Source organism: Manis pentadactyla, chromosome 3 (genome assembly GCF_030020395.1).
Source record: "Manis pentadactyla isolate mManPen7 chromosome 3, mManPen7.hap1, whole genome shotgun sequence".
Taxonomy (NCBI): Eukaryota; Metazoa; Chordata; class Mammalia; order Pholidota; family Manidae; genus Manis; species Manis pentadactyla.
This window is the reverse complement of record NC_080021.1, coordinates 102,544,526-102,566,583: the sequence shown is the minus strand read 5'-3', so window position 1 is coordinate 102,566,583 and position 22,058 is coordinate 102,544,526. Positions and strand designations below refer to the sequence as shown.

At 37.5% G+C, this 22,058-nt stretch overlaps 1 protein-coding gene and 1 long non-coding RNA gene across 7 annotated transcripts in view; one reads left to right on the top strand and one right to left on the bottom strand.

Moving 5' to 3' along the window:
- The window catches only part of ITGA8 (integrin subunit alpha 8), a 162,172-nt gene extending 150,496 nt beyond the window's left edge, over positions 1-11,676 (top strand). For 2 of the 4 annotated variants that reach the window (XM_036908033.2, XM_036908031.2), the window contains 2 exons: positions 6,909-7,031; positions 8,850-11,676. In XM_036908033.2, coding sequence (XP_036763928.2) covers positions 6,909-7,031; positions 8,850-8,936 — 210 coding nt within the window. In that variant the 3' untranslated portion in view covers positions 8,937-11,676. The remainder of the gene's footprint in view (positions 1-6,908; positions 7,032-8,849) is intronic. The other 2 variants (XM_057498231.1, XM_036908032.2) reach the window with 1 other exon arrangement.
- The window catches only part of LOC118923844 (uncharacterized), a 149,976-nt gene that overhangs the window by 54,469 nt on the left and 73,449 nt on the right, over positions 1-22,058 (bottom strand). The gene's annotated exons all lie outside the window — the stretch shown is intronic.

Genomic DNA, 22,058 nt, shown 5'->3' with positions numbered 1-22,058 from the left:
TTCCTAGTCTCTTCTATGTTGGCCATTCTAACTGGTGTGAGATGATATCTCATTGTGGTTTTAATTTGCATTTCCTTGATAATTAGTGACATGGAATATCTTTTCATGTGCCTGTTGGCCATCTGAATTTCTTCTTTGGAGAAGTGTCTGTTCATATCCTCCACCCATTTTTTAATAGGATTACTTGCTTTTTGTTTGTTGAGGCATATGAGTTCTTTATATATTTTGGATGTTAACCCCTTGTCAGATATGTCTTTTACAAATATATTCTCTCATACAGCCTTTTTGTTCTGCTGATGGTGTCCTTTGCTGTACAGAAGCTTTTCAGCATGATGTAGTCCCATTTGTTCATTTTTGCTTTTGTTTCCCTTGCCCAAGAAGGTAGTTCAGGAAAAAGTTGCTCATGCTTTTATATTCAGGATATTTTTGCCTATGTTGTCTTCTAAGAGTTTTATGGCTTCATGACTTACATTCAGGTCTTTGATATATTGTGAGTTTACTTTTGTGTATGGGGTTACTACTGTTATGGGACAATAATCCAATTTCATTCTCTTGCATGTAGCTGTCCTGTTTTGCCAACACCAGTTTTTGAAGAGGCTGTCATTTCCCCATTGTGTATCCATGGCTCCTTTGTTGTATATTAATTGACCATGTATACTTGGGTTAATATCTGGGCTCTCTAGTGTGTTCCATTGGTCTATGGGTCTGTTCTTGTGCCAGGACCAAAGTGTCTTGATAACTCTGGCTTTGTAGTCGAGCTTGAAGTCAGGGAGTATAATCCCCTCTGCTTTATTCTTCCTTCCCAGGATTGCTTTCGCTATTCGGGGTCTTTTGTGGTTCCATAAGAATTTTGGAGATATTTTCTCTAGTTCATTGAAGAATGTTGTTGGTATTTTGATAGGGATTGCATTGAATCTGTAGATTGCTTTAGGCTGGATGGCCATTTTGACAATATTAATTCTTCTTATCCATGAGCATGGGATGTGTTTCCATTTATTGGTATCTTCTTTAATTTCTGTCATGAGTGTCTTATAGTTTACAGAGTATAGGTCTTTCACTTCTTTGGTTAGGTTTATTCCTAGGCATTTTATTCTTTTTGATGCAGTTATGAATGGGATTGTTTTCCTGATTTCTATTTCTGCTAGTTCATCATTAGTGTATAGGAATGCAACAGATTTCTGTGTATTAATTTTGTATCCTGCAACTTTACTGAATTCAGATATTAGATCTAGTAGTTTGGGTGTGGATTCTTTAGGGTTTTTTATGTACAATATCAAGTCATCTGCAAACAGGGACAGTTTAACTTCTTCCTTGCCAATCTGGATGCCTTTTATTTCTTTGTGTTGTCTGATTGCTGTGGCTAGGACCTCCAGAACTATTTTGAATAAAAGTGGGTAGAGTGGGCCTGCTTGTCTTGCTCCCGATCTTGAAGGAAAAGCTTTCAGCTTCTCGCTGTTAAGTAAAATGTTAGCTGTGGGTTTGTCATATATGGTCTTTATTATGTTGAGGTACTTGCCCTCTATTCCTATTTTTTTTTATCATAGTTTTTATCATGAATGGATGTTGAATTTTGTTGAATGCTTTTCAGCGTCTATGGAGATGATCATGTGGGTTTTTTTCCTTCTTTTTGTTGATGTGGTGGATGATGTTGATGGATTTTTGAATACTGTACCATCCTTGCATCCCTGGAATAAATCATACTTGATCATAACGGATGATCTTTTTGATGTATTTTTGAATTCAGTTTGCTAATATTTTGTTGAGTATTTTTGCATCTATGTTCATGAGGGGTATTGGTATGTAATTTTCTCTTTTTGTGGTGTTTTTGCCTGGTTTTGGTATTTGAGTGATTCTGACCTCATACACAAGTTTGGGAGTATTGCCTTGTCTTCTAGTTTTTGGAAAACGTTGAGGATGGGTATTAGGTCTTCACTAAATGTTTGATAAAATTCAGCAGAAAAACCATCTGGTCCAGGGGTTTTGTTCTTAGGTAGTTTTTTGATTATCACTTCAATTTCATTGCTGGTAATTGGTCTATTCAGATTTTCTTTCTGGGTCAGCCTTGGAGAGTTGTATTTTTCTAGAAAGTTGTTCATTTCTTCTAGGTTATCCTGTTTGTTGGGATATAATTTTTCATAGTATTCTCTCATAATTCTTTGTATTTCTGTGGTGTCTGTAAAGATTATTCCTTTCTCATTTCTGGTTCTATTTATGTGTGTAGGCTTTCTTTTTTTCTTGATAAGTCTGGCTAAGGGTTTATCTATTTTGTTTATTTTCTTAAAGAACCAGCTCCTGCTTTCATTGATTCTATTGTTTTATTCTTCTCAATTTTATTTATTTATGCTCTAATCTTTATTATGTCCCTCCTCTACTGACTTTGGCCTCATTTGTTCTTCTTTTTCTAGTTTTGTTAATTCTAAATTTAGACTGTTCATTAGGGATTGTTCTTCTTTCCTGAGGTAGGCCTGTATTGCAATGTACTTCCCTCTGAGCACAGCCTTTGCTGCGTCCCACAGATTTTGATGTGTTGAATTATTGTTGTCATTTGTCTCCATCTCTGTTTTTATTTGGTCATTGATCCATTGGTTATTTAGGAGCATGTTATTAAGCATCCATGTGTTTGTGGGTTTTTTCATCTTCTTTGTGTAATTTATTTCTATTTTCATACCCTTGTGGTCTGAGAAACTGGTTGGTACAATTTCAATCTTTTTGAATTTACTGAGACTCTTTTTGTGGCCTTGTATATGATCTATTCTTGAAAATGTTCCATGTGCACTTGAGAAGAATGTATATCCTGTTGTTTTTGGGTGGAGCGTTCTGTAGATGTCCATTAAATCCATCTGTTCTAATGCGCTGTCCAGTGCCTCTGTCTCCTCACTTATTTTCTGTCTGGTTGATCTGTCTTTTGGAGTGAGTAGTGTGTTGAAGTCTGCTAAAATGAATGCATTGCATTCTATTTCCCCCTTTAATTCTGTTAGTGTTTGTTTCACATGTGTAGGTGTTCCTGTGTTGGGTTCATAGATATTTATAATGGCTATATCCTCTTGTTGGACTGACCCCTTTATCATTATGTAACATCCTTGTCTCTTGTGACTTTCTTTGTTTTGAGTCTATTTTGTCTGATACAGGTACTGCAACTCCTGCTTTTTTCTCCCTTTTAGTTGCATGAAATATCTTTTCCCATCCCTTTACTTTTAGTCTGTGTATGGCTTTGGGTTTGAAGTGAGTCTCTTGTAGGCAGCATATAGATGGGTCTTGTTTTTTTATCCATTCAGTGACTCTATGTCTTTTGATTGGTGCATTCAGAGCATTTACATTTATGGTGATTATCAGTAGGTATGTACTTATTGCCACTGCTGGCTTTAGATTCATGGTTGCCAAAGGTTCAAGGATAACTTCCTTACTATCTAACAGTCTAATTTAACTTACTTAGTATGCTATTGCAAACACAACCTGAAGGTTCTTTTTTCTTTTTCCTCCTTTTTCTTCCCTCTCCATTCTTTATATATTAAGTATCATATTCTGTACTCTTTGTCTATCCCTTGATTGACTTTGGAGGTAGTTGATTTGATTTTGCATCTGCTGAGCAATTAATTGTTTTACTTTGCTGTGGTTTTATTTCCCCTGGTGATAGCTACTTAGCCTAAGGAAAACTTCTAGCTATAGCAATCCCTCCAAAATGCACTGTAGAGGTGGTTTGTGGGAGGTAAATTCTCTCAGTTTTTGCTTATCTGAAAACTATTTAATCCCTCCTTCAAATTTAAATGATAACCTTGTCGAGTAGAGTATTCTTGGTTCAAGGCCCTTCTGTTTCATTGCATTAAATATATCATGCCACTCCCTTCTGGCCTGTAAGGTTTCTGTTGAGAAGTCTGATGATAGCTTGATGGGTTTCCTTTGTATGTATCTTTTTTCTCTCTCTAGCTGCTTTTAAAAGTCTGTCCTTATCCTTGATCTTTGTCATTTTAATTTTTATATGTCTTGGTGTTATCTTTCTTGGGTCCCTTGTGTTGGGAGATCTGTACACCTCCATGAAGAGATATTTTTTTAAATGAACATGGTGTTACTTGAAGGAGACTGACAACAGATTTGGTGATGAAAATTTCAGCATTTTGGAACTGTACAGGATAGTAGTGATCCTCTAGTCTTAGACTTTTTAAGATGCTGCTGGCAGAATCTTTGGCAGTAATGCAAACAAAAAGCCAGCCAATTTTGTAATTATACCTATAAAGCTGTTCTCTGCTTCAAGAGACCTTAATAAGCATATCCTTCTCAATTTCGTGTTTTATTTGTACTTTTCCATCAGTACTGCAAAGAAACCTTCAAATATCATTATTAGCTCTTTGTAAGTGACCTGCACTGCTTGTTTCTGCAGATGGACCAGGTTTATAGATAATACATCAAATCCTGCAATAGCCATGTGGCAAAGGAACCCAGCAAAGTGCTCAATAGCTATTCTCTCATTCCATTCCATTTGTTTTTGTTAAACTAATAATTTGAACAATCTATGGTTCTTATTTCAAATTCTTTAGCTTTTCTTTTTTACTTACAAAACTAGGACTGTTTCCATATTTAACATGAAACAGCAGATAGTGACTTAAGATATTAATTAGGTAAATCAGGAAAGGGAAAATTAAGAAGCATCATTGCCTGTCTTACTGTAAATGCCCCGTTAGTAAATTTTGGCAATCTCTACCACATGCACAAAATACAGACTAAAACTATGTTGTTTCCTTAGTGGACTTTGAGGCTGGGGAAGAAATATTTGTAAGAAACCTCAGAACTGTCCATGTCTCCAGATCTCTTTCCTGAGTCATCGTAACTGGCCTACAAGTACAAGATCATGACTATCCCTTGTAGATCCAAAATTCTGAAATTCTCAACACCAAAACTGTATCAGTCTGCTTCCAGTAATGTCAGGGTCATTTTAAATCACTACTTCATGCCATTTCTCTGAGCACCTTAAGATACTAGGATTGAGCATTGATTTCATATACATTTAGCAGATGTAATTCACTAAGGGAAACAGAAGTCTGCCCTTAAGAATATAAAGAGAAGTAATTTAGAAGTAATCTAGTTCCTGATTTGTCACATAGCTGTATCCATACAAAGGATCATTTTAGAATAAATTACTTAGGCTTCAGAATCCAGGTGGCCCTGTGACTGCTTTGAGTCTCTACAATGCATTCCTTCAATATATATACTATGTGTCCTGTCCTTACACTATGGCAAGCAGGGTGAGTTTAATCCCATTGTGGTCATTTAATGTTGCACTTCTACTGATGTGTTGGATAAAATAGGGACAATACTACAAGGAAAGTTAACAAGCAAAGGAAGACAGTAAAATGATGAGTAGGTTACAGCCAGCCTTTTTCTCACAGAGAGCATGTATCAGTCCCCCCAGCACTGCTGTCCATGTGAAATGACCAGTAGTATCACTACTGTTGGTGGCATTGTTTAGTCTGGAAATAAATGATATTTTGGGCTAGAGAATCAAGTGAATTAGTCACCAGTATGTCTGTTGAATAAAGGAAGTGAACCAAAATGAAGGAGCAATAAAAACCCTGAGAAGCTGAGAAGAACATAGACAGGATGCTTACACCTAGTTAAGAAGACAGAAGGAAAGAAGTGAGCATGATCAGAGCTCTGTGCTAGGAGGCAGGTTAAGAAAACACCCATATATTTCCAGCCAGGGGAAGCTTCAGAGCCACTGGCCTTTGCCACGAGTCCATCCTCTCCTGACTGTGGGTTAGAGAATTGTGACCTAGATATCTTGATCATGTGTCAGGACTAAACTCATGATCCTTTTCAACACCGTTAAAGTGAGGAGCACTTCAATCAGTTTAACTGAGGCAATACTAACCTCTCTAAAACTAGAAAGGCCTGCCCTGGTGAACATCTCAGATCCAAGGATATTGTCATTTCTCTCTGCTTTGACAGAAGGTATTAGCAGCATGGCTGGGTCTCTCTTTGGTCTTGTTTGGGGTCCACAATTTCTTTGCTGTCTGGGTCTTGAGAGGCACAGGCCCCCAGCACATGGCCAACAGGAGAGCTTCTGCCCACGTGGGAGGCAGGGGTGGTTCACAGATGCTGCATGTGCAGTCCTGCTGGGCAGGTCTCATTTTCCAAGTTCCCTTGCAACACGGGAGAATGTTCCAATACAATGGGAGTTCCAATAGTAACTGAAAGCTGGATTTGGGATTAAAGGCAGCTTCAATGTATAGGGACAATTAGAGTTCACTTTGCTCACTTTACAGGTGCTTCCATGATACAAAACAAATACACGTACAATACAAATATAAGATGGCTAGCCTCACACTCTGGTATGTTGTTCACTGATAGAGCACAGAACCTAGGGATAAAGAGGCGGTGACAATAACTAATTGAATGAATCACTTAGCCCCTCTGTGACTCAATTCCTCATCTGTAAGGGGGATCTGATTAGGTGACTTCTAACTTTATTGCCCATCTAATAATGTGGTTGTTCCCAAGCTCAGTTCTCAATGAGGTTATCTCAGTTCTGTGGAGAAACATGTATGGCCAGACTTGACCTTTTGTTGGGTCACTTTTAGCCATTATTGCCTTGAAAGGTCCATCCCAATTAAAGGTAATTCCACCTTTTTGGTTCCTGGTGCATCTCAGTTCTATTCTAGGGTCTCTGGGCTATTATAAGCAAACATCCACTATGTATCTATAGTTAGACTTTCACCCAACCTAGGAGACCTGAGAATGCGCTAGTGTTTAAGATTCCATGTTTGAGTGCTGTAAACCCTCAAATCTCCCTAGGATGATTTCAATTATTACATGGATCCTTTCAGAACTACCCACAATATTGCATTGGTAATTACTACTTTATTTCACCAAATAGCTTTCATATTAGGGCTCATTTGCTTTATTTTCCATTTCAGATTAAGACATCAGTGATTTGGGCAACGCCAAACGTTTCCTTTTCAGTCCCATTATGGGTAATAATACTAGCAATACTTCTTGGATTATTGGTTCTGGCCATTTTAACCCTAGCTTTATGGAAGGTAAGTTTATTTACTCTTTTTCTTCTTGAGTAAATAGGCCACTGAGAGGATTTAGAAAGATATATCCAGGGATCTAAAAAGACAATGCTATAATGCATGATTTGGGGATTTTCAACAGTCTAAAAGACATAAAGAGAAAATTGTATTTTGCTTCCTTTGGCAAACTTAATATGCTTATGTAGCTGACATTTAAGAAGACTAAGGGTGTTTAATGCTGCTTTTATCTTGAGATTTCTTGTAAATAAATACACAGTTAGACTTTATTAACTAAGATCTTTCCAATATGTTTGGCATGATAATGTTATTATGAAGACTTCTTTTTCTTGTGAATTAATTAAGATCCTAATCTCTTTATTGACAAGGTCCTTTCAGCAATCCTTTGAGATTTTTCTTTATAAGCACTACACAATTAATATAATAATTAACTGATACTTTGGACTATCAGTTATGCCAAATATCTCATGCATGTTGTAATATTCTTGGATTTGTGTTTTCAGTCTTGCCAATTAGTCCATCTCCATTAGGAAGCCTTAATTTACTCTTTCATGTATTTTGCTGAAGGTTGTTCTGAAAGTCTACAATAGGAATTAATTTCTGGCCCAAAAACCAACATGATAGCCAGGTTCTACAGAGCTTTCCATTTCAAAACAGAATCAATGTCATAATTACATGACTACTAGGGTAATTAATCAAGTCACATCTAGTTACTGGTGTGACCCTCCAAAATCATAGTGTAGTTTTATTTTAAAACAATAAGTGGCATGCTTAATAACTTAAGAAAACCTTGCCTTGTGAATTTATATGGCTATCACTATCAATTTTTGCCATCCTGAGCACACATAGTACTGCATTTTCTACCTTTGGAAATCGATTTTTGTGATATTCCATTATTTATGGTAACTTATTTCCATAAGTGATACAATAAATTCACAAGAAAACCTTGCCTTGTGAATTTATATGGCTATCATTATCAGCTGTTTTTGCCATCCTGAGCACACATAGTACTGCATTTTCTACCTTTGGAAATAGATTTTTGTGATATCCCGTTACTTATGGTAACTTATTTCCATAAGTGATACAATAATAAGTGGTAATTAACCAAATATTTTACTAGTTCTATGAAAGACAGCTCAAAGTTATAAGCCAAGCCCAGTGAACTGAATTTCCAATGAGGTTCCAGATCTCTAGGAAAATACATATTCTCCTAGACCAAATATTTTGAAATTCAGGAGGATGAAGATTCTGGAATCACTTCTTCCCAGAGTTGCTTCCCAGCGACCTTTGGAAAGTCACTCGGATGTTCTGGGATTGAAACAAATGACCACTCTGATTTTCCTTTATATACTATATGTTCCACGAAGTGCAGAGGAACATGCAAGCAGCTCCTTATTCTTCCTATAATCCATCCCAAGAAGCCTACAGTACACTCAGGAAAGAATTTCCCTTCTCTAGTCAGCAGTAAGTGTTGCTGCTGGCACCAGAAAACATGCAGAAAAGCAGAGAGGAAATCTTTGGGCCATGTTGCTGTAATCCCAGGAAAATATATAAGGTCCATACTTGGTTTGTATAAAAAAAAGGACATTCTCCCACTACCACAGCATGGCAGGAAGAAGGACACGAACACTCTGCCCCAGGCAAAGAATCCTCTCTGCAGGTAAAGAGCACTCTGCTCTGACCTCCTATCCAGAGAATTGTGCAGATTATATTCACAAAGTTCCAAGTTCCTTAGAAAATATATCAAGTGAAAATTCTTATAATGAGAGTTTTCATAAATTCCCAGGATGATTTTATTTTATAGCCCATTTTTCTTTTTCATAGTGTGGATTCTTTGACAGAGCAAGACCCCCTCACGATGATATGAATGACAGGGAACAGCTGACAAATGAGAAAACCCCTGATGCATAAAAAGGAAAACCAAAGACCAAAAAACTCAAGCACTGGTCCTGTTCAAAATAGAAAAGGAACATGAGGGTGAAGCAAAGATTATCCTAGACCTGCCAGTGTCCTAGGAAATAGAAAGGTGTCAGAATATGCCACCTCATCTACACTGTGCTTTGGAGAAGTTGCCAAGGAACTCAGTGACCCTTTTGGGAAAGGAAACATACTCAGCGCTGTAGAAACAACCAACGATCGTGAAGAATTTATTTTGCTTGAGTCATTCTGTATTTGACAGACTCTTTGAAATGGGTATGGGAACTAAGGGTGCATTCCAGGTAAATCCAACTTCAGTCACAAAGACAAAATGTCTGAACTATGATAGAATTTAGAAGGTAAACTAGGACTAAACCTTCCAACACTACTGTACCCAAAGGAACATTTGACACCTCCCTATGGAAATGACGTTATGGCTCAGGGAGACAAGCATATGTTGTTGGTACTGTAAAAGTACTTTTAAAATGACAAAGATAATTTTGTAAGTGAGGATAACAATTTATTTATTTATTTTCCATTTCTCTAGGCTAATACTCTAGTCATCTAGAGGATTTGGAAATTAAGACTTGGTTAGCTGGTTTTTGAAATCATACACTTAATTTCCTTCTAAGATAAACATTGTGTGCAGAATAAATCATTTAACAGAGCCTCTTCAGGATTTAGTGTTAAGGAAAAACAAATTGGTATTAGGTGACAGTTCCACTTAATACCTTGCTGCCTTCTACCTGAAACTACTTTTACTCACACTTTACAGGGACTCACATCTGCTTGATTTAGCTTTGCAAAAAGTTGCATTTATATTTCCTTTTATTTAAAATAAAAATATTTCCATAGATTTGATTAGCAATATACACATTTCAAGATACTGTTGAGCCTGTGTGGTGTTTAAAAGTAATGGTAAATGTCTAGAGTCCATTAGTAAAAAAGCCATTTAACTAAATGAGTAAGCATATTATATTTGTGATCTATAAGAAGCAACACCAATAGTTATCTTGGGTTTAAATATTTTATTACTATACCTCAAACTTATATACACAAAGAAGACATGTTAAACATAAATAGCAAGGGAATATAAAGTTATGCAGATGTGAGATAAACCTAGAAATAGACTCCTAAGGATTTTGTTTAGAATTGCCTAGTCCAACTTCATTTTCACTGCTAATCTTTATAGTTATAACTTTAGAAAATAATCATTATTTAAGCTATTTTCCCAATATCTTGAATTTAACCATCACAAAAAACTTGATGTTTAAAACTCTTGTAAATAATCCATAGTTGTGTGTAATACCATTTTTGAAGTAAAATTGACCAGCCAAATTCATATAGTCTGCACAATTTTGTATCCTTTTTATCATAATGAAAAATTAGTATGGAGAAATGCTGAACAAATTTTATATTTATGTGCAATATTTTATAGACCTATGTATCTAAAGCATGTTTACACTGGCATTAGTTATTTTTTAAATTAATATCCTGAATATTTAGTAGAACAAGCAGACCAAAATACTTAAGTTTGCAAAGCAGTTGGAAAATTTGTATCCCAATCTCAATAATCACACTTTATTTTAAATATGAGCCATAGTCAGACACTAAATTTTCTGTCATGCCTTAACCTGCAAACAAGCCACCTGGCTACAGCTGCAGAGCCTCTTTGGAAAGAAAATGAAAGGCACATGAAAATACAGTTTCTATTCTCCCTGTTTGAAAATTCAATCCTGTCATGGTAGTGGTTTCAAGTCTGCAGGAACCAAAGTCTGGCTCCTAGTGTGAGTGAGAATTGTGCCTCAAAGACCTTGAGGGTCACACACCCGCCTCTGGGGGTATTTGGTATTAGTCATCTATGTAGGACTGGCTTCCCAGGGAGGTGGTCATCTATGTGATGGCTGGAGGGGATAACAGCTCTCTCTGCTCCTAAAAAAATGCCTTAACTCTTGTCATCATGTCTGACTTTTGGCCAATAGCGAACTCTTCAGGATTTGGGGTTATAAAAGGACCCTGAGAAAATGCACCTCTGGTCTTTAAGCTAACATCTATGAAGGAACTTGAAGCTCTCAGTGCTAGAAACTGTCAGAGCCTGTGAGTCAGGTTCTACAGACACCTGAGGATATTAGAGATGCCAGGAGCAAGAATGGATTCAGAATGGAGCAAAGTCTATGGGCTTCAAAGGCAGACTACACATTTCTCACAATCTCAGCCCCTCTAGAGAGTTGGTCACTGCTACCCACAGGTATTTCACAGAGGGCCATCATGCATGCATCAGCCACTTTTGATGTGGAAGCAGATGCAGAAAGGGGAACAACTGAGGTCAGAAGAACCCTGCAGTCATTAGTTCTTGAAGATTCCTCCAAATGCAGAATATTCTAGCAATGCACTGAGTGCATAGCATTGCAAACTGCTTTCAGAATCCATACTTTGCTGTGCTTCTCTTACAGTCTATCTGTATTTCAGATATCCCTTTTGAGATTCTTGCAGCTGGGAAAAAATGGGCAAATCAAGTTGTACAAACTTGGAGATTTTTTATACATTAAATAAACAATATAGACTAGTCACCACCGAAACCCCACCTTTGAATTAAACTCTTGTTTTATTTAAGTACATTTATAGATATCTGTATAGGTACATGTGAAGATTTTCATGTACCTATTTACTTTGTCACTAATAAAATTAAAAATTAAAGATATGATGATGTACTTGTGGTTTGTTTCATAAGCAACATAAAGGTTTCCCACAGTGACAGACAATAAAGGTTTCTGTATTTATGCCTTGGTTATTTATTACAAAAAGGTTTAACACTGGAAGAAATTTGAAAGAGCAAAATACAACATTCCTTTGGAAAGATGAAAATGTTCTAAACTTAGACCAGTGATGTCTGCATAACTCCATGAATATACTAAAAAATATTGAATTATACACTTCAGGTGGGTTTTATATGTGTATTAAATCTCAATAAAGAGGTTTAAAATTTTTTAAGTCACTCCTAACACCTCCACCCTTATACAAATGATTTCTTTTCTTTACATTGCCTTTCAAATTTTGTCCATATAAAAATCTCCCCTTGCGTCTCCAGCCAACTCAAAGGCTCCTCCTGTCCTCTAATGGCATTTTATGGATTACAATACTTTTCCATTCGTTCACATGACTGTCTTCTAGCTGGACTGACCCTTGATGAGAGCAGGAACTTTATCTTTTCATCTTTGTGTCTTCTACACCTAACACCAACATCTGGTATACAGTAGATGCTCAAAAACACTTCCAGAATGAATGAATGAATATACATATGTTCACAGTAATACTGAGAAACATGTACTTTTGCAATCTGCTTTCATTAGAAAGCCTCAGAGTAGACACATTTTTATGCCCTCTTATTTATAGTGTACAGACAATGTTATTATACTAGTTACCCAAAATTCTATTCAATTAGCAGACTATCTTTTGTTTAAACATTTCACTCTTACTGGAATATTCACAGATTTATATATTAAAAATAACATTAAATTGAATACTTTCATGCAAGAGGTTTCTTTTGGTTATTCCAATGAATAAATTTCACAAGGGTGAGACTGCTTGGTCAAAGTACATAGAAATTTTTATAGTTCTTGAAAACATTGTTTCTTGATAGCACTAGATCAATTTGCATTAACATAAACATACCATCTCTTTCAGAATTCTGTCAGTATTTTTAAATATTTTGGTAATCATTTCCAAAAATACTTTGTATTTTACTAGAGTTCAGTACATTTGTTTTACACATTTAATTTTAAGTTCTAATATTTATCAACCATTCAATACAGATCAATTTATTGGTTATACCCTGTAAAATATTCCAGTATTTGCCACTTCTCTGGCCAGTATGCATGAATCCCAGTGAGAAGAACCCAGTGTCTGCATGCTTTCCCTATAGCCTAAAGCAAGCAGTAGGATCAGTCCTTCACTCCATATTGTATATCGCTTAAACTTCAAAGTCTAGACATATCTAAAGGCTTATGTGGCCCGCTGTGCCTGTGTATCCCAGATGATAAAACGCAAAACCATACTGAGTGCGGCAAGACTTCCCGAAAGCACACACAGGAAAGTCTATTCTAGGCCAACCCCACTGCTTAAAGCCTGAACATGCTCACAATAAAGGAAAAAAGAACTCTCACCATGTCTTTTATAGTAGTAAAATGCTTTGTAGTTGCATGTGTGTAACGAGATCTTGGTCTTCTCAATAAATCTGTTGATACGTTTGTCATTCCAGGCACTTTATACATAGACACTTAGCTGCATCAATACTTTTCTAAACACTGAGCTGAGATTAGGGTGCCCAAAGTGGGCAAAAGGAATTAAGGATCACTCCTTGCCAAATTCTGTGACAAAGTAGAATTCCCTTACAAGGTACACACTTCCTCTGTGAAGTCTATACCATACTTATAGGTATGTGTGTAACCCCTATAGAATGCAGCATACTGTTACCCTCAGGAAGAGCTAAAGTATGAAAATCATATTTGGTGGCTATCCATTAATGCAAAGACAGTAATTCCCTAGGGCCTAATGTCCTTTTTCCCAAAATATAGCAGATTTTCCCCTTCAGAACCCTGAAGATATTTCTTTAGCAAGAGAAGTTTAAAGCATTGAAACTGTAGAGTCACTGGGGAGCTGAGCAAAACCATAGCTTCCTGGTGGTGCTTAAGTCAATGGCGAGTTCAGAATGGCCAGTGTGCACAAGACAAAACTCTCCTTACCATGTAAAACTCTCCCCAACTCCACCCACAAAAAACCATCTGCCTGACACACTGCCTTTTCGGAATTGTTTATGAGAAAGTTCTCTGTTATTTATGATTGCTGGCCAAAATCCATATGGAAATGTAGCCTGAAAACTAATGCCTCTTGACAATAAAAAATCTTCAATTTAACTTCTGTCAGCACCAGGATCTGACACAGTATGAATGCTCTTAATATCTCTGTGCTATAGCTTATTTTGGTTGTACATTGTGTTGTAGAAACCAAGTCATCAGCAAATTGCCCTGCTATCCAACCTTTAGGTGGGATTTTTTTAAAGCAATAACAGTGGAACTCCCTGGTTTTAAAATTTTAGATTTTAACTTTAATTCACTTAATTGGCTGTAGGATGTGAGTAAATATATTTTAATTTCTACAAGAACTTTTAATGTGTTTCATTTTAATTTTTATGAACTACATAAATTTCTTACGGCTACCCTAACGAAGTACCACAAATTAGGCTTAAAAAAACAGAAATTTATTGTCACATAGTTCTTGAAGCCACAAGTCTGAAATCAAGGTGTTTTAGGGTTCATCCTCATTTTAACTTGATTACCACTGTAAAAACCCTATCTCCAAATCCAGTCACATCTTGATATACTGAGGGTTAGGAACTTCAACATATCTTTTGGGGAGGACACAATTCAACTCTCCAAAATACCCATTATACAGAGAGTTTGACAAGTGAACTGAAAATTACAAAGCACATATAGATTAAGGATAGGCTGAAGAGTTTAAAGACAGTATCTTTGTATCAGTCTTTTTACTTCTACTCACTCAGGTAATATACTAGTGTCCTCAAATACATAATAGATTTATAAATAGTTATGTGTTTTCTCCTCCCTTACTGCCTTCATGCACATATTAGAAGATTAATTGCATTTTTATATAATTTACTAATCTGCTCTACTCTTCAATTTCTTACCACCACCACCTACAACATTTGCATTCTCCACTCTCTTTTAACTTAAAATAATCACCATATTCTCAAGGAAAACATGGATAAATGTAAGTTTTGAGATATGAGAAATTAGATTCCTCATTACTTGGAAACCAAAGGGTGTTAGTCACTGTGTTAGTGGGAAACTAAAGGAAAGTCCTTATCTTTGGGCTATAGAGCTTGCTCTCCAGCCTCACTGTTCAACACAGGGAAGGCATTGCTTAAATCCACGATGACCCAGAGCTGAGAGAATAAAGCAAAGATAACTAGCATTCACTGAGGCCTATGTTGTGTGTGACACTGGGCCATACACTTGGTGGAAGGAAGGAATTTACCAAAAGGAAAGAAGGCAGGTCCCTCAGAGTCATGGATGGGAGATAAGCCTATCCATGCATATCAGTCTGGTCTCATAGGTTGACCAATAGGCCAGAGTCAGAGCTCACTGGGCAAGTCTTCTGTCTTGTATCCACTATACCTTGCTGCTCTTTCTGCCATCTTCTTTCCCAGTCTTTATGGGTGGATTTCCATCAGCTTACATTTGGGATGGCTCTTACTCCAGGTAGAGTGGGAGACAACGGCCTTTGTCCTCACACTGAGCTTCAGGAGTTTGTCTAAGATGATGAGCTCCAGGCATTAGCTACCCTGGTGGTATTTCATTACTGAGAGAAAAGCCACGTGGATAGGGGAAGCCTCGAGCATTCCATGTAAGGATGGTTAACCTATAGAAGAGATTATCTGGGGATATTATCTGACTGTAAATTTCTAAAAGACTTATAAGTCTTTTAGAGGAAGAAGAAGTAGAAAGAGGACGGAGTTGGTATGGAATAGCATAAGTGGTAGCAATAAAAATTGACACTCATTTAACATTCCCTCTGTGCTTTACATGCCTTTTTTATTTAATCCTCACAACCACCATATGAGGCAGATTCCAGGATTATCCATTTTACGAATGAAGTCTAGAGAAAGTAGCTTGAAGACTTACACTATATTTGGTGGCAGAATTGAGATTCAAACCTAAGTCTGCCTAACTCCAGAGGCCAGGACCATTCAATCCACCATTGTCAAAAATTGGAGTTCCTACTATATTTCATGCTGAAAGTAGAGAAGGAATCATTTGAGAAAATGGGATAAGATGTTTTTCATGGCCTTGATGATCCCTTTAAAATTCTGCCAGAGGTAGGAAATAAAAATAATAAGGACTTCTGGGTACAGAAGTACAAAGTTGGATCCTTTATCTAGTTTACAAAGAGTTGGGATAGAACTTTAGTCCTCTTCTACTTTCCAAACTCTCTTTAGGTTCGTGCACATGAAACATTCTCAACATCCTTTAACATCTAAAATTAGATACATGCTATTTTAATTTTCAGAGTATATGGAGAAAGAAACTCATTCTTTGGGTCATTTGCCAAAATCAAAACTGACTCCCCAAACCAGAAGGATTTCAGAGTTTGAGAACTGTGTTTTAAATAGTTTTTCTTCATGTCCAAAAGCTACTGGTTAGAAGCCTAAATAGGAGAATAAACTTATTTTGTCAGATGAAAAATCTGACATTTTGTTTCTTTTTTGAAAACTGCAGTCTCATCTAACATCTTGCCAAGGCCTCAAAAAATTGCTAATGATCTCATTTTAGGAGATTAATCTGATGTGTGGTTTTCGTATTTTGGAGACCAGAGGTAATGAAGGATTAACCCCTGGCAAATAGAATTCTAATTTAATCTTCCATCTAAGAGGTCTGCTAACTGCAGTAGCATCAATGTCTGTTCATATACAATTCAGGTTATATGATGTTAAAATTCTAGACATTATTTTTTTCATCAAGATGCTATTTGTGCAACTAGAAAAATGAATGTCTCCTAATTCATTCCCCCATTGAATAGAGGGAGAGACCATGGTCCTTGCTGGTTTGAACTCTAGGTCAAGGGATGGTAATGATGCTGCTCTGTCCTATGTTGTGATACAATGCCATTGTGGGACAGGCAGACTGGAGTTCATCTGGGGTAGTTACAAAGACAGAGAAATACAAAAGATATTTTACTTCCTTTTTAATTGTTTGGATAACACTGCCTTCCAAAACTAATATTTATTTACCCTTAGGAGTTAGAAGTGATGTGTGTGTGTGCATCTTGTATGAGAGACAGAGACAGAGAATATGTGTGTATGTGAAGAGGAAAGTCTACAATGAATGCTGGTGGAAAAATTTAGAAGGGAGTTGCACTTGGAGAGCCAGAATGTGTTATAAAGCATGCTAGGGAACATTCCTCCAGCCTACATGCTCATGGAGAAATGTAATTCTAGGGAGAGGACAGGCACTGGTGGGGAGGTCTGGTGAGTGAGAAGCAGAGTTTCCCTCGAAGCAGACTGAGATTTGCAATGTGGAGCTTTGAAAGGGAAGCTCTGTACAGTGACAGAACTGAGGACGTGGAGCAAGGAGTGAAAACAGGAACCCACATAAGGAACCTCAGTTCATGGATCCTCTTCTCATGGACAATGGCAAAGTCATGTTCAACATGAAGTTTATAACTTCTTTTCCTCCTACATTGCAATGCCTTTCAGTGATCCCATTTCAGCAGAATTTGATCTGCTCTCCAATGGCAGGCTGCATGAATGGTGCCAATTCTTCACTCTTCTCTGTATCTGTGCCCTCTGCCATATAGCTTTGCTGTTCTTCCCATGAAAAGATGACCTGCTTGTGCTTCTGAGTTCAGTTGTGTGTGACATGATCTGGCCAGTGAGATATTAGCAGATGGGAAGCTAGCAGAAGCTCAAAAAAACACATGCAAAATAAAACTTGCTCTCCACTACCATTACCATGAGAAGGACATGCCAGGGTTAACCTCCTTGGCCCAGGAGAAGGATGAGAAACACCTGGAGCAGAACCACCCTACCCTAGCCCAGTGTCAATTAGCTGACCTCCTGTAAACCCATAGCCTCCAGAGAGAGAATATATATAATAAGGTAAGTAGCTTATCTGACAGCAAGACAAGCTAGCAGGGGCCTGACTCCAGGGCCCACTCTCAGCCACTGTGCTATGCACTTCTTCTGGAGGATGGAGGTGCAAGGAAAATAAAAGGGACACACCCTGAAATCTCACATCCACAATAGCTTGTGTGGAGGGAGCAGCATCTCACTGAGGGGCCATGGTCTGGAGTCCAGTGGTGGGAGGGGCCCGTGGTGAGCAGGGAGCAGGGAAGATCTTCCTCCCAGACCCTCTACTCACCAGTGTGACTCACAGTCATATGCCAGGTCTTGAGATAATCACAGGGTAATTCTCCCTAATATACTCTAGAGAGGGTTCCCATTCAGAAAAGGGAAAAATACTTCTTGGTCTACACATCATGATTTAAGTAGAATGACATATTAGACATGTGATATATATAGATATCCTTATATATATATATATATATATTTAAAAAATACAACATAAGTTTATAGGCAAATAAAAAGTTACAGGGACTATTTGCAATGCATTCTTTTAAAGGTGAATATAGGAAGGCATCTTACAAAGCAATAAGGTAAAAAGTAATTCTCCACTACAAAAATGGGCAAAAAACAAAGGGACAGTTCACATTTTGTATGGGCAAATGTAATAGGTATGTATGGATGGGGCTATAAACAGGTATGTTAACAACCCCCTTCACTTCCCTGAAGTGTTGTCACCTTCAAAGGAGCCTTCTTTCAGAGCTGTTACTATAATGACGGCATCACCATGAGGCTGAAATTGTTCAGTGAATTGTTAAAAATTCCTCCATTGGACTTCAGACTCTCCTCCAGTCAAGTAAACATATATACCTGTAAGTCACATGCCACAAACAGACACATTACATTTAGCATTTTGTTTTTACTTCCACCAGTCAGTACAAGCACATCAGTTAATTAAAAATAACATTCTCTTGATCACACACAGATATGTTATTGCACTCCTCCCTGTAAGTTTAGAATATAAGCATCCAGCTATTTAGATTGTGCCCATAAACAGGTTTCATTGTGAAGTTAGGGACCATTTTGTGCTTGGCAATTTTTAAATTACCAGAGTCAAACTCAGCATTTCCATCAGTGGTGGCACCAGCACCTCTGTGGAGTCATGCCCTCACCACTGCCTGACACAGTCTTGTTCCCTCAAAGCAGTCCCAGACCTTGCACTCATCAAGGCACTGAGCACCAGAGGAACGGGCTCATAAGTTCTTTGTCATTTCCTCCTTTATCCTATGTTAAACCGGGGCTCAAGTCTTTTGTGTCATTATGGATTCTTCTCTTTCCTCACAATCAGTTATGTCCTACCAAGGCTCCTCCTTCATGAAGTCATCCTATTACCACCACATGAATGAGCCCTCACATAAATTATTGTCTTCGCTGCTTAACCAGGGCCTCTCTCTCTCTCCCACTTCCTCTCTTTCAATCTCTCTGTCACACACACACACACACACACACACACACCCCTCACCTTCCTTATTACTATCATCTGTGAGAGAGTCAAGACAAGTAAATGGTCCTTTTTAGTTTAGAACAAAGATCTTCATTTGATATGAGTTATCTTTTTTTAAATTATTTAGTCCTTTTGACCCAACTCTAGGTATTCTTTTTTTCTCATAATATCATTACCCTTAAATGTCTACCCAAGGGGCAGAAGAAAAACCACACTCTACCAAGTATTTATCACTGAAGTTGCAATTCAGTGTCTTCTGCTTTTGAGTTCACATGAAAAAAAAAATCTTCCTTCATTGTGTTTTACTCAAGACAAAAATTATGACAAGGGAGAAGGAGTGAAGGGTTACATCTGGAGAGAGTTAAGTTCTGTGGCTGGAGAAGCAGCTGGGACAATGTAATGTGGCAGCTTCTCTCATGCAGCCATTCTGCTTTAGCTTGACAATGTGTGGTTTTTTTTCAAATAGTGTGAGTTTTATTTGGAGAGAATGAATACAGTGTGCTTTCAGAAAAGAAATTTCAGTTTATTCATGCTCTTAAACCACTTTTTGCCCTAAATTTGTTGACCAGGAAAATCTAATTAACTAAAATTGGGAGGTCTTAGGGAAATTAAATCTTGCATAGCAACTAATAATTTGGCACTATTAGAGTTTCTGATAAGGTTTTGTGGAGTGCCTTTTTGAAACAATTCAAAAATTTAAGGTCTTTAGTTATCTTTTCCTCTTTGATGCCTGCGCTGCTTGTTTTACTTACTTCAGGACTAAGCAGCCTGATAATGCAAGCTGAATTCTCGACAGATGAGGGACAGTGACTAATGGCCTTGAGTGTCGCCAGCAACACTATTCCTCAAATATCTGTGTCTTTGTATCATCTGAGAATTTATCATCCTTTCTCGTGGTCTCTTATTTGTCTAGCTGCACCACCTGATTAATGATAAGGAATAGTTCTGGCACATGAAGTCCGTTTGAAACAGAAAATTTTCTGAGTATAAAACAGCATTTTATTTATGCTAAAACATGACCTACCATGCAAATTCCTGCCCCAAGTTGCTTAGAGGAAAAAAATCGCTAAATGTTTTAAATGCTTTGTTAGATTTGATAAGAAAGAATCCTTTAGAGAAGCTCTTCTATTTACAAATAAGTTTCAAGAGGTGGTTCATAAGTGGATTTATTAATAATAAGTCCAAAGGTGGCAATTCCTGAGGCACCTCCTCCAAAAAAGACAGTGAATAGGTTGTTTGAATCCTGAAAGTTGGGCATAAACTTCTCCCACTTACTGAGAAATACTCTCTCAGGAATTATCTCTCATTCTTTAACTTTCCCTCATGACATAATCTCTCAAGAGTTGTCCACAGCCACCATCTCCACTTCCACCCCTCCCCTGGAGCTCCCTGGTGCCCCAGTGACATCCTTGAGGCCAAATCCAACAGCCACCTCTGTGCATGCCTAGTTCTCAGTAGTATTCAGCTCAGCTCACCACCTGTCCTTTTGGAAATATTCTCTTCTCCTGGCTTTTGAATCACAGCATCCACCTATTTCCTTTTTCACTGACGATTCCTCCATGGTCTCCTTTGCACTCTTTCTCCACTGCTCAACTTCTAAATCTAGGAGCTTTGTGGCACTCCATCCTAGGCTCTTCAGTTTAATATATGGACACCCTCTCTAGATTACCTCTGCTAGATCATCCATTTAGGTACCACCTCCATGACAATATGCCAAGTCTTTATCTTCTCTCATGCTTGGCAGGCTCATCTATCATCCAATTGTCCATTCAATACCTCCACTTGGACATCGAATAGGAATCCCAAATTTAGTATATTCCAAGTTTGCTATGAAATTATCTTGTTTATGTTTATTTCTTTATTGTTTGTCTCCTGCCACCCACACAAACTGCAAGGTCCAGGTCTGTTGTTTTCACCAGCGTATCCTCACACATAAATCAATGTTTAGCACATCCTAGGGGGTTAACACATATTTAATTTAATGAATAAATCTTTTTGTAAAAAAGAACAGATTCAAAAAGACAAATGGTATATAACTCCATTTATATGAGGTAACTTGAGCATAAATTCATAGAGACAGAAAGCAAAATGATGGTTGCCAGGGGCTGGGGGCAGGGAGAATGCAGAGAGGTAGAATGGGTTTCAGTTGGAGATGATGAAACATGTGAAAATGAGCCAGGGGCACACCATGGCTAATGATCAAAGTGAAGCTAATGCCATCTGTCAACACAGGGGATGAATCAATGTATTCTAAAAGGACAAACTTGTGGCCTAGGAGCAGCCCATGGACATGACTTTTATTGTTTGTTTGGGATTTATTTAGTTCACAAAGCAGTTTTTAAAAAATATTTATTCATATGTACAAAGCTTTGGAGCTGCACATACATATCCAGAATTATGGCCTTGTTTGAAAAACTGGAAGATCAGCAATTGGGTCTACATTCTGCAGCAACAAGCAGCTGGCCCTGGGTGGCAGGGCCCATCAGGCCAACGTGAGCTCTCTAGCCAACTACAGTCCTCTCCTAACGCCTTCACCCATGACCCACCTGGCCCTGAGAAGCACCTGAATTAGTGAGTCCTCCCATGTGAAGGGAGGGCAGCTTTTCATCTAAAATGAAGCCTCCTAAGAGAGGCTTCCACACAGAGAAAAACTTTGCCCTTTGATGTTGAATAACACAGTGACAAATATGTCTCAACTAAAGCTGCTGATGTGCATAAAATCAAGTTAGTGAATTTTTAAGAAATAGATTAAATATGGATAAACCACAAAAAAACAAATGAAATTTTTTAGAGAAAACAAATCATTAAAATAAAATTTATTGGACTTTAAAAACAAACTTCTGGTACTATTTAAAACTTTTAATAGCTAATGTTTTCAAATGATGAAGAGAAAATTTTCATTATGCTAAGCAATATTATAATGTGGAGCACACAAAGACAGAAGTAAGACTTGATACAGCAAAATTCCATCATA